Genomic DNA, 13,651 nt, shown 5'->3' with positions numbered 1-13,651 from the left:
TGTGGTACAGCTGCAGCCTGGAATGCAGACATTTACAATAGACTGCATGACCTATTTTTATTCATGTTTTGTGCAAAGACCACAGTAAAAATAGGTCCATTGTGTAGTCTGTATTAGGGATTGCAGAAGGAGGACAGAACATACAGGACAGAACATACAATGCATCTTAAAGAAGAATGCCACCCCAAAAAGGAAGTCCTGCTTTATATGCTCCCTTTCCCCCCTAACACTTTTGGACATTTTTTTGTGGGGGTGGGGTACTTAGTTTTGGTAAGTACTTGCTCCCTGCAGCAAACTCTTGGGACATGTCACAGGTCCTATGAGGCTGTGGGACTATTCACACAGCATAACATGGCTCGCACGTTCCCAGTGGGAAGATTTGAAGAACAGCAAAGAACCGACCCAGGTGATGACAACACTGGATCCTTGGACAGTTATGCCCTGTACACACAACCAGTTTTCCCATCGGAATAAACTCTGAAGGTTTTTCCGACAGAGTTCCGCTGAAACTGTCTTGTGTACACACAATCACACCAAAGTCCGGCCATCAAGAACGCAGTGACGTACAACATGTACGACGGAACTAGAAAAAGGAAGTTCAATAGCCAGTAGTGTCTCATACTTGCTTCAGAGCATGCGTCGTTTTTGGTCTGTCGGGAAAAGGCGTACATACGAGCGGTTTTCCCAATAGGCATTGGTTCCGTTGGAAATAATTAGAACATTTTCTATTTCTAGGTCAGAATTTTTGACGTAGAAAGTCCCATGGGGCATACACACGATCAGAATATACGATGAAAAGCTCTCGTTGGACTTTTTCTGTCGGATATTCCATTCCGCTTGTGTGTACGCGGCACTAGTGTCCTTTTATTAAAAGTCAGCAACTACAGTACTTGTAGCTGCTGACATTAAATTTTTTTCCAAACAGGCTGAAGGTCCTCTTTAACAGGTAACTAATTGTATTAAAGAACACAAACACGTAGCTGTTAATGTTGCATATGGCGATTATGCTGCAGAATCCAAAATAATGCCGTCCAGAAGGCAGTGGGTGGGCAGGGCTAGGTGTAGCCAGTTGCTAACTGGCAAGCTGCAAGCTTGTGAATCAGAAATATCATCCCACTGTGTTGCAAGCAGCCACAGCCTAGGTTAGGGATTATACTGCTTTAAATTCAATAACAGTTAAGCAGCCTTGTTCCTCCATTACAAAAAAGCTGCATGAAGTGGACTTCAGTGGTAAGTTCAACAGGTGTTTGTGAGAATGTGCTGGGGAACTAAGGGAGAGGGGTATGTGCAAATGCCATAATTCTACTTTAAGGCACCTTTCACACTGACGATCCGTTCAGGCCTGCCTGTCAGTTTTTCAGGCGGACCTGAACGGATGCTCCATAGAGCCACTCCGATCTGAAAAAGTGTGACGGAGGAAAAAGCTATTTTTCCATCCGTCTGCGGATTGGATCGGGTGACGACGGACACTGCGGTCCGTCGTCATCCGATCTTCCATAGGGGAGAGCGGCGCTGTGACAGGTCTGTCCATGCGCAGTGTGCAGAGACAGACCTGTCATCTCCCTGCTCAGCGGGGATCGACGGAGTGATCCCCACTGAGCAAACGGATATCCACAGGGCGGATCAGCAGTGATCCGCCCTGTGTGAAAGGACCCTTAAGCAAATCTCCAACTTTCTTTTCACTAGAACTGAATGGAATTATCAATACCAGCATAGATCATACCTCTGTACCACATAGTTCTAGTGTCCGCAGATCCCCTGGAATTCTGGGTTTAGTTGTGTTTTTTTTTTATCATGTGACACTCTGTATATCCTGCTGATAGACTGTGTCCCTTCCACAGCCACTCCCCTTTGTAGTCTTTCAGACTCTGCAAATTATGTTGTTTCCCTCACATCTGATGGTGGATGGGATGGCATGGAATACATCCTAATTAGCATTCCATCCCACCCAGTCACACCTACAGGAAGAGTCCAAGCCTCCCGCCTCACAGATCACTGCATTATTCAAGAAGGAAACCCCTTCATACACAGCCTGTTCTGAAAGCGAGCTGTTGGGCAGGATTGAATGGATCACAATTAGAATTCAGTCCTGGCGAGTTAAATATGACGACCATTGTGAACAGGGAGAGTCCCAGCCCTCAGATCCTGCTCTCTCAGAGCCCTTCTCTCTGTGAAGTGACTCATTTACATATGACTCATTTACATATAACCTCCATTAGCTATTCCTCTGTAGTCTTGCAGTAAGCCATTATTCTTTGGCATGCTGCAAGTCAGGAATGACACAAGAGAAGGTATGACACATTTACATGTTTCACCACCCACATGAAAGCCCAGAAACACCCACAGTAACCATAGAACCCACCCACATTAACTCCTAGAACTGGTACAAGTTACTACCATAGCCCACCCTGAAACCACAGAGGCTCAAAGGATCATGGGCCATGTAGTATCAGGACTGGAAAAGGAAGGAAACAGGAAGTCAGAGAACTTTGAAATTCAGCCAGGAGGAGGGGTGACATCACAGACACAGAAACCTGCTGTTTACAGCTCAAGGGGGTAAGTTACACATAAACTGACAGTGGGGTTGTGATTCCTTTACATGCACAAGGCATCTCTTGTTTTGGGGAGGAAAAGCTGGACTTCTTCTTTAAGGTCTAATATTTGGGATTGTGTGACTATATTATAACAAATAGTCCTTATGCAAAGGACAATGGTATGACTATAAAAATTATTATGATGAATTTGACTGAGCACCTGAACCACATAGTGAGGGTAGCATAACATAATGTGATAACAAATGCAGTTTAAAGTCCACTCACACCAGATGCAGTTATCTCCAGTGCGACCCCAATGCACAGACAAGGCCAAATACCTTGTTTTAGATGGTACAAGTTTACACCATAGCGTTGTGAGCTGAGAAAAATTACTGAATTCACTACTCTTTTCAGCGCAGCAGGATGCATTGCAAACTACTGCATTGCAAATCCACTGTGACATTTCAATAAAGTTCTGTGAAAAAAGTAAACAATTCTATGTGCTGGGATTGGCCATTGGCACTGTGTCTCACAGCGCACACCAATGGCCACTCTTTCAGTGGGTCTTGCTGGAGTGAACATCCCTTAACTGCTTCAACCTTGAGAAAGTGATTATTTGTTATGCGTTGTATTTTTTTCTGAAAAAATGAAAATCCTTCATCCATTTTAGCAATTCACAAAATTAAAAACAGACACAACACACCAACTTTTTAAGATATTCCACAAATGTTCTTACTATTCAGTCTTTATATGACAAACATGACATATCAGAACAAAATGAAGGAAGATCTGAACAAAATAATAACAGAGCAATAAAAACATTTTGTAGTTATATATATATATATATATATATATATATATATATATATATATGTCTATACTGCTATCACCTCTCTGCAATGTTCAATAATGCACTTTTGTAACAATATTTCTCCATAGTGGTTAATAGGAATTAATTGGTTCTTGGTCAAAAGATACTTAATTTATTGCATATGTGGAAACTATCTACAACGCATTTCACTCTAAAGATATGGTTTTTAAAAAACAAAAAAAAACCGACAAAAGCTTGTATTGTAGCAAAATGAAAAACGAAAAAAAAGTTATTTAAATGAAAAAGAATCTAACTACACTGAAACTGTCATTTGGCTGTTTGTCTATTTTTCCATGATTTTAACACAAAAAGTTTTTTTTAAGAAAAAGGCCAACCCAAGAAATCAAGAAATTCCTAAACCATAAATTCGGCCATATAATTAAAGTGAACCAGAATTGAGCAAAACCACTACCAGATATAAAATATGTATTCTAATAGTGGCTCACCTGTGCAAAATTATTTCCCCATCCTTCTCCCCGAGACTCGTGTATCTCAACATTGGATACTGCCAACTTTTCTCAAGTATGGCATTCTGATGAAAGCGCCAGTGTGTCAATCGTGTCCAGCACATTACAGAACTGCTCATGTTTTGTATTTTTGAATGATCTCAGAAGGGTCACAAAAGATGAGATCAGCATAGTTGTACAAACCCGCACTATAGAGACATGCTCCCAGGTCAGTGGGTTAGGCCAACCATGAGTAGGTGAACATTGCATTAACTTTTAGCTAAAAGTCCAAATTTGTATATTAAGTATATTGCAGATATCTCTGTAGGGGCTAGCCGCTTTTGAGCTAAAAGGGATCCAAAGGCTTCCTGTAGAGAAACCCAATATAAAGGCACCAAAATGATATTTAAAGGAATGGATCATTCTAAACTGTCATCAGAGATGTACAGAAGATATCTAGAGGTGTCTGCATGAAAAGTTAGATACCATATAGACACAGGGAGACCAGAAAACCAAGGCACTCGTCATGCAAATTAAACAGCATACTGTGGTCTACAGCTAAGGGCTGCCCCCCTCCTAAGCTTGCAGAAATTTCCATGTTAGAGCTCCAAGGTTTTTGGGCTGTTTGGGAAGCTTGAGACATACAGTGGGTAAAATAATTATTTGATTCCCTGTAAATTTTGTAAGTTTGCCCACTTACAAATAAATGTCGAGTCTGTAATTTGTGTTTATCATAGGTGTATTTTAAATGATAGAGACAGAATATCAACCAGAAATCCTGAAAAAAAAAACACATGATACAAACATTATAAATTGAGTTGCAGTTCAGTGTGTGAAATAAGTATTTGATTCCCAAGCAAAACATGACTTAGTACTTGGTGAAGAAACCCTTGTTAGCAAGCACAGAGGTAAGACTTTCTTGTAGTTGGTGACCAGGTTTGCACACATCTCAGGAGAGATTTTGATCCCCTCTTCTTCACAGATCTTCTCTAAATCCTTAAGGTTTCTTTGCCATCACTTGGCAACTCAAAGTTTCAGCTCCCTCCATACATTTCCTATAGGAGTAAGGTCTGGACACTGACCAGGCCACTCCATGACCTTAATCTGCTTCTTCTTGAGCCACTCCTTTGTTGCCTTGGCGGTATGTTTTGGGTTATCGTCATGCTGAGACCCACCCATAACCCATCTTCAGTGTTCTGGCTGTTGGATTGTTCTCATCCAAGATTTTACAATACATGGCCCTGTCCATTGGCCCCTCAATGCAGCAAAGTCGGCCTGTACCTTTAGCAGAGAAACAGCTCAAAGCATAATGTTTCCACCTCTGTGCTTGATTGTAGGGATGGTGTTCTTAGGATCATAGTCATGATTTTTCTTCCTCCAAACCCGGCAAGTTGAGTCAATGTCAAAGAGCTCAATTTTAGTCTCATCTGAACACAGCACTTTCTCCCAATCCTTCTCTGAATCATTTGGATGTTCACTGGCAGACTTCAGATGGGCCTGTACATGTGCCTTCTTGAGAGGGGGACCTTGCAGGCACTGCAGGATTTCAATCCATGGTGGCGTATTGTGTTACCAATGGTTTGTTTGGTGACTGTGGTCCCAACTGCCTTGAGATCCTTTACAAGCTCCTCCCATGTAGTTCTGGGCTGATCCCTCAATTTTCTCATGATAATCCTTACCCCACGAGGCAAAATCTTGGATGGAGCTCCAGGGCAATTGATGGTCATTTTGTATTTCTTCCATTTGTGAATAATCGCTCCAACAATTGTCTCCTTCTCCCTAAGCTTCTTGCTGATGGTCTTGTAGTCCATTCCAGCCTTGTACAGGTCTACAATCTTGTCCCTGACATCCTTTGACAGCTCTGTGGTCTTGCCCATTATGGTGAGATTTGAATGGAAGAAAGAGATTCTGTGGATAGGTGTCTTTTATACACATAATGAGTTGTCGTTAGGAGCACCTTCTTAAATTGACAGCACTAACCTATGTACCACATGAGCACATATTGTAGCCAGTCTGTGGAAGCCAGAATTATTGTTGGTTGGAAGGGGATCAAATACTTATTTTACTCACTGAACTACACCTCAATCTATAACATTTGTAATATGTGTTTTTTCTGGATTTGTGGTTGATATTCTGTCTCTATCATTTAAAATACACCTATGATAAAAAATGATAGAGCCTTCATTACTTTGTAAGTGGGTAAACTTACAAAATCTGCAAGGGATCAAATAATTATTTTCTCCACTGTATATAGGTACATCTAGGTGTCTACTGCACATATATGGTAACAGTTTAGAATGTTAAAGTGAACACAAGTTCACTTTAAGTGTAGAATCAAATCGGCTTTAGGGTACCATGTCAGATGCGCTTTGCCATAAGATCATAAAGCAGCTGCAGGAAGCCACAATAGATAGAATTAATTGTGATTGCTGATTGCCAATATCTTTCTGTATGGAAAGTTTTCTTTGGAAGCATTGAGAAGTTAGAAAATCATGTGTATTTGGTAACCACCATATAATCTTTACAGTAACTTCAAGCCTTGTGGTGATTGCACATCAAATACAAATGCAACTCAGAGCGTTAGGAATTACAACCCAAGCTCCAGTCTGCATATACCCTCACCAGCAACACATGGAGCATATTATTTATAACAAAAATATGAAGCAAAACTTACAGATATATCAGCTGCTAGATTGGATTGAATTCAAAATAGAAATCTACCATCTACTATTGACCATCCCTAGCAATAACATATAGGGGTCTGACCCTACCACAAACCTTAGGTAAGCATTGTATGGACATTCTTCTTGGTTTTATTTACACTACTTTGTGTCCCACAGTCAGATAAAATTGTGCTCAAAGAGTACTATTGTACCAGAATAAGTGTTTTGCAATCCTAGATTTCACTGGCAGATGGCTCTCAGTTAAAACCCCAAATGCAATTTTCGAGGAAGATGCAAGAGGTGGAGACCCCTATATGTTACTACATGGACCTGCCAAAAGATTATGGAAGATTACCTTCTTAAACAGAAATCCTGTTTTTAATTATAAAAAAAGTAAAAACATCCTTTGGTTGCATAGACAAAATTACTGTTCATTTTTTCTTTTTTTTTTACAATTATAATCTATTTGCTTTAATATCCAATATTAACATCACATAATATTTGTTATTTTTTTGAACTGGAAATTCACAAATGATATTTTGTTTAATTGTGTTAACAATATCATTCACTATGTGTTATAATCTGTTCAGTTGTACAAGACATCATTCTTTCTTTTGTCCCTGGCTGCAACGAGCTGTTTCCTAAATAACACAATAATTACAGTATATAATGCTGTACAGTGCTTTCTGTGTGTAGTATAATATATAGCATTTAAAGAAGCAGTCCACACAAAAATACCCTCATTAAGCATTAAAATATATAAGTGAGCATGGACGGTCAAGGAATACTTGTATAATCACTGCTGAGGAGTGCTATATGACACTGATATTTATTTCTTTTTTTTTTATGGATTTAAGCAAACATCTTAAGAACAAGGTACACTTCAATAGGAGGGAAGGGAATCTCTTCTTTATGTGGGTCCCCTCATAAGCACAATAAGTGACTGCCACTTTAATAAACTTATATTGTACTACGAACTGTACAGAACGTGTTGCCCGGCTAACTGCTAGCAAGAACACATGGAATAAGCTGACATTTATACATAGAACTAGTGCAAAGATGTACAGCTCAGGGAAACTAACACTTATGAACACTTGACGTTTTATTAAAGGGCCAATAAACTAAAATGTACTAGCTCTTTTATATAAAAGTGTTTTAATAACATTCACTAATAAATATGGAAAAATGTGGAGCTAATAAGAGTTTCAAATATTTTAGATGAAAATGGTATCATGATATTTTGCTATACAGAAAATAATTCATGTCTATTAAACAGATTGAAGAACGCTGTCATGGCATAACATGTTTTATCTTCAAATTGCAGCCTCAAGGGGATCAAAGATCTTAATTTCTGTACAGATTTGTGAACTTTTACACATTTTTATACATATATATTTATGAATGCTATTAGTACACTTTCTATACATAAACTCCTTGTTTTAGATTAACTTGGTCCTTTAAACCGTGTATGCTGCTATGGGCATGTAACTGTCCGTTAGCAACAAAAGAGTTACTGAACAAAAAATAGCTTGTGATTTTTTGTTTTAAAATGTTTCACCACAATCATCTACGGGACAAATGGGTTATCAAAACTTGTCATCGTCTTTAATTCTGTGAAAGTCTTAGTGCTCTCTTTTAAGGAAGAATGATCAGAGTTCAAATTTTCCTCCAGGTTATAGTGCCTTGCTTTCCAATGCTTCCAGCCCTTGGGAACCTCCATTAGGACACTGCTGTGTAATGCAACAGGCGGTAGTGGAGGTGGAGTCATGAAATGACTAGAGTCTGTTTCCCCAATGGCACTTACATTCTCTACAGGGCTTGGAGTGCAATCATTCTGGGGTATGACCTCTGTAACACCACTGCTGTAAGACAACAGTGGAGCCTCACAGTCATCAAAGGTAGGAGGGAAACTTTCAGGCATGCTTACAGATTTTCTTTCGCCAGTTGTTTTAGGATCATTACAAATGCTACTTGCAGCACCATCCCAGGTGCATATTTCTGCAGCAGACAGTTGTAAGTCTTTTCGTTCCCTATGCTTTAGTCCCCTGAAATAGTGTTTCTTTTGGTGCATCACAAGGGCCGCAGCAGTCTTGCAAACTTTGGAACACTGCACACAAACAAACCCCCTTTCACTCTGCTCTTCTAAATGTTTTTGTTCATGATTATTTCTTGAAGTAAGGTAGAGAAATTGCTGCGAGCAGAACTTACAGTCATACATTTTTTCTCCAGTGTGAATCCTCTCATGTTTTTTCAAAGTTTTATGCAACAAAAAAGTCTTTTTGCAAAATTGACACGTGAAGTTTTTCCCAACCTGATGGATACGTTCATGCTTGCTTAAGTTCCCAGGAAAGGAGAAGCATTTTCCACATACCTTGCATGAGTAAGGTTTCTCTCCAGTATGACAACGCATGTGAACCTTCAGTGTTGAAGGATTCCTAAAGGATTTTTGACACAGCTCACAAAAGGAAGCCTTAGTGTCCATCTGCCACCGTGTAGCAACCATTCCTTGCTCAACTTCCTCCTCTTGTTCAGATGTATTTTCCTGTTCAACTGATTTTTCAGGGGTACATTCAAAATCAAATGTTTCTGGAGAGTCTTCTGCACCATTTGTATTTTCGTCAACGGCCTCTCCAGATGATTTTGTGTCAACTTCACTTACATTCTCGTCAGTAGGTCTGGGTCTACTGTGTTTTTTCCTTTTCTTCAATTTCCTGAATTTCTTAAAGTGCTTTGATTTCTTTTTGGGCTTATAGTTGTAGTAAGGTCTCCATGGTTTGTCAGACACATCTTGGTCACTAGCATCATCACACATCTCCTCCATTTGGAGACTGTCTGACCTCCGAAGTCGAATGGAGCATCTTTCTTTCTTGTCATCATCTGAATCCAGCCATGCTTTCTCAGGCTCTGCATGTTTCGGTCTTCCACTCTTCCTAAAGAATAGAGATGAACCAGAGATTTGCCTTTTCACCAAAGCTTCACTTCCAATTTTTACTGTGATTTGGCAAAGAGGAGCAATTCCACTATTGACAAGAGTTCCAGGTAGGGCTGGTTTGGCTATGTATGTTTCTGTTTTATTCCCTTCACGAATAACACTTTTATTATTTTTAGATGAAGGTGCAGGAAGAGATAATTCCCGCTCATCCTGATGAGCATCACCATTTTTGTACCCTATGGGGGATTGCGCCTCTGTATTTGCCTTGGTTGCTTCGGTGTTACTTTCTTGGCTGGTATCTTTTTCTGGTGAAACAATGGTTCGGCTGGGATTCCACCCTGTCCCATTAGCAGCTGGTGTACCAGTTATTGCATTACCATGCATTATAACAGAGGAAACTCTGCTGCTGTGCATGATCACTGAGGGTGCAGAATTACTAGCATTAATAACAGATGGAATATTCTTATTTTCATTCAATTGTGGACCAGGTGCACTGCCACTCTGCTTCAATGTTAAGGCTGAAATATGTGAAGGAGAATTAACTTTACCAACAGTCAAGACATTTATGTTTTTGTCAGATTGTGTTATATCAAAAGGCCAAGTCTCCTGGGTCGTTGTTGAATTTGTCACATTCTGTGATGGAGCATCTAATGTGCTAGAAAATGGCTCCTGGCTGTTCAAAGAGAATGGTTGAGAATTGAGAGCATTCTGAACGGCTGTGGGTGTGGTAAATGAATTTTGAACTTGAAAGTGTGCTGCTGAAGCTGTTCTAGGGGTTTTCAGTGGAGGTCTTTTACACTTCATGGGTAAAAGTCTATATAGTTTGTATGGATAGATGCTTGGCTTGAGGCCCCTGTTTGCTTTACTTCCCACCCCCAATCTTGGGTCAATGCCATGGGAAGATTTCTGATGATTTTTAAGGATGTAATAAGTCATGAATGTTTCTAGGCAAAATATGCACTGATATCTTCGGTCCCCGGTGTGCCAGATTTCATGTTTGGTTCTATATTCAGCTAAGGCAAATACCTTGTTGCAATAATGGCAAGGGTATGACTTCCTCCATGAGTGGACATTTGAATGCCGTCGAAGACTGGATAGAGTTAAATAATTTCTTTTGCATACAATGCAGACATAAAATATTTTATCATCTACTATTTTAACAAAGTGATCTGTTGCAGATGAGGAGCCATTTGTCAGAGCATTCTGGTTAGTTGTAGATTCTGTGGGAGTGCAGTAGTTCTCTGTTGAGGCACCTTGTGAAAGATTGTTGGGTATCCTCAAATCTTTGTCCATGTGCACAACCTTAAAACAGATTTGTTCATGCCGCTGTAGGCGTTTAAAGTGTGCAAATTCTTTGCTGCAGTTTTTGCAGTGTAAAGTCACATGGTGCTTTTTAGGAAGAGGATATAGACCAGCATCACAGAAAGACTGGGTGGCAGTTGGGTTACCAGGGGGAAGTTGTGGTAAGGTGCTTTCATCTTCCCTTTGGCTGTAGAATTCAGTTTGGTTGGCGGTTTTCTCAGAAGAGCAACTCACACTATTAGAGGTACAAGTCTGAATGATTGCTTGTGGGTTAACACACTGAGGTTCTAACACCGGCATGCTGTTGGCTGACTTGGTTTCCTGGCTGGTAGTAACTGTACCAGGAGTTGTGCATTCCTGATCCCTTGTATGGCTACCTTTATTGCCATGGTCAAATACAGAGTCTCTTTTGTATGATGCATCACCAGAAGACACTGCATAGGAGTGCTCAGCCAACGTGTTTACTGGCTCTCCATCATTACAGATGCCATTCTCACAGTTACCACCACTATGTACCTCTTCAGTGGGGCCTGTGCTCTTTTTAAAATTTGCTCTTAGATCAAGAGGAGAAAAGCCATTTACTTCAGTTTCCAAAATAGAAAAGGCATTGGTGATTCTTGGTCCATTAGCAATAGCCGGGTCATCTCCCTTTTTGTCCACACTCTCTGATTTTAGTCCGTTTTCTCCTCGATAAAATGCAGGTGGCGCATTTCCTACAGGTTCAGTTGAGCAAGCAACTGCAGTAGACTTTTTGGAAGCTTTGATGTTTTCTAAAAAGGTTATGCCTAGCTTTTTACCAGCATCTACAAGATCAGTCAGGGTCTCCTTTTTCTTCACAGCAATCTTTGAGCTGTAAATAAAGTTCAATATCTCCGTAAATGTGTCTGCTTTCAAGTCATTGAGCTCCAAGACATGTCCCTGGATTAATATGCTCTGGCTCCGAAAATGGTTTCTAAAGTACAGGCTGGAGGCTGCCAGTATATTTCTGTGTGCTTTGAATTTAGTATCTTCAACCACAATGGTAACGTCACACAAGAAACCTTGCATACGCTGTTCATTTAGACTACAGAGAAGGCTCTCTCCGTGAAGACTGTCTGCTATGTCTTCTGAAGTGCACATTCTGATCTAAGCATAAGACTCTGTAAAGGAACAAACAGGAAAAATGGTTTAGTCTGCTGAAGCATGTAGATACATCTTTACTTATTAACCTGTTTCTAGCATATAACGAAAACGTTTCACTAAATCTGTGCAGTATGGATAAAACGGTAATAGTACTGTGCCATATCTCTAGTCTAACAATCTGAGACAGCAATACAATCTCCAAAGGCCTTAAATAAAACCTGTGCCAAAAGAATATAGAGACCAACATTGCTGACTTCTTCTGAAAATGATGTCGCTGCTATGCAGACCCACTATGAATGAATTGTATAAATATTCTTAAAATTAAAAAACTGAAATAAGAAAATTGATCATTTTATGATCAACTTAGATCTAATTAGGAGTTTTGTTATTTGATGGAACCTGTTAGGCACAGGCTAGCAGGATTGCGGACAGTGTATATGTGTCACTTAAAGCGATACTAAACATAAAGGGGTTTATTTACTAAAGGCAAATCCACTTTGCACTGCAAGTGCACTTGAAAGTGCACTTGGAAGTAAAGTCACTGTAGATTCCTTGGGGATTATGCAAGGGAAATAAAAAACAGCATTTTACCTTGCACATGATTGGATGATAAAATCAGCAGAGCTTCCACTCATTTCAGATCTACCCATAGATTTAGAGAGACTGCACTTTCAAGTGCACTTGCAGTGCAAAGCGGATTTACCTTTTGTAAATAGCCCCCAAAGTGTTTAATTTACATTGTCCACATTCATTTACATTGTTTATATTTTGTAGGATGATGGCACAGTAAAATAATTTTTTTGTTTTTAAAAGTACCTCTTTTCCTAATTGATATACAGCTGTTACATGACCCAGGTCTTTCCCAGCCTGTCTGTAGGGAAACAGTGGAAGGAGGAGCTTCTAGTCCTCTACTGCTGGTCACAGGGTCAAAAAAAAAACAGCCTTTGGAATACAGAGTATAGATAAATAATTAATATCAATAAACTGCTTTAATTGGCATACAAATACATATTTGAAATCAAATCTGCATTAAAAACTCACTGAAAACTAAGCATGTGCAGAGCTTCCAACACTGCTATGCAACATCTCTAGTTTCATTGGGGACTTGGACAGAAGGGGGAGATAGAGAACAGCAGGATCAATCAGGTTTTTTGCAGAATATAGAAAACAAATCTCAAAGTGACTGAGTGAGGATGAACAGCATGTAAAGTAGCATAGCATGTACTGATAGTTTTTTATGACGTGGGTTTAGTGACATTAAGTTTTTCATCTACACATGGTTGGGGCTCCAGGGTTTGTTTCTGATATGGAGTGAACAAAATGTTTGTTTTCTCAGATCTCTTGTTTTGGTCTGGTTCATAGAGCCCAAAGGGCTTTGTCCAGCTTTGGCTAGGATAAAGCCTTCAGTCCCAGGTCCACATCTTATCTGTTGTTCAGTCCTCAATTATTCTCAGCTGTTGACAGGGTTTGCACTGACTGATGTTCAAGCAGCTCCCAATATCTGCCTGTTTGTGTTGCGGAACCCATTATGGGACACCCTGTTAGTCAGGAACTGACCTAAATTTAGTTAGTGGCTTGGACGAGCAGATGTGTTGTTTTATGTTATGGGCTTGCTGTACAAAGCCCTTCTGCATAAACTGTTGCACTGCTGAAAAAAAGTGCAGGATAAACCTGCTAGGACTGTTCCTGGGTGTCCCTGTTTTGTACTTGGTTTACAGAAGCCAATACCAGTTGCGTTTATCTCCTTTACAAACCACACCCAAATTTTATGAATATATTGA

General features: G+C 39.9%; 1 protein-coding gene across 3 annotated transcripts in view; it reads right to left on the bottom strand.

The window, feature by feature from the left end:
• Positions 1-4,007: 4,007 nt before the first annotated feature.
• The window catches only part of ZBTB38 (zinc finger and BTB domain containing 38), a 74,618-nt gene continuing 64,974 nt past the window's right edge, over positions 4,008-13,651 (bottom strand). For all 3 annotated transcript variants that reach the window (XM_077488564.1, XM_077488565.1, XM_077488566.1), the window contains exon 2: positions 4,008-11,887. In XM_077488564.1, coding sequence (XP_077344690.1) covers positions 8,082-11,867 — 3,786 coding nt within the window. In that variant the 5' untranslated portion in view covers positions 11,868-11,887 and the 3' untranslated portion in view covers positions 4,008-8,081. The remainder of the gene's footprint in view (positions 11,888-13,651) is intronic.

Source organism: Lithobates pipiens, unplaced genomic scaffold, assembly GCF_037356315.1.
Source record: "Lithobates pipiens isolate NorthernLeopardFrog02 unplaced genomic scaffold, aLitPip1_a1.2 Scaffold_18, whole genome shotgun sequence".
Classification (NCBI taxonomy): Eukaryota; Metazoa; Chordata; class Amphibia; order Anura; family Ranidae; genus Lithobates; species Lithobates pipiens.
The sequence above is the reverse complement of the archived record's forward strand: the minus strand, read 5'-3'. Positions and strand labels throughout refer to the sequence as shown.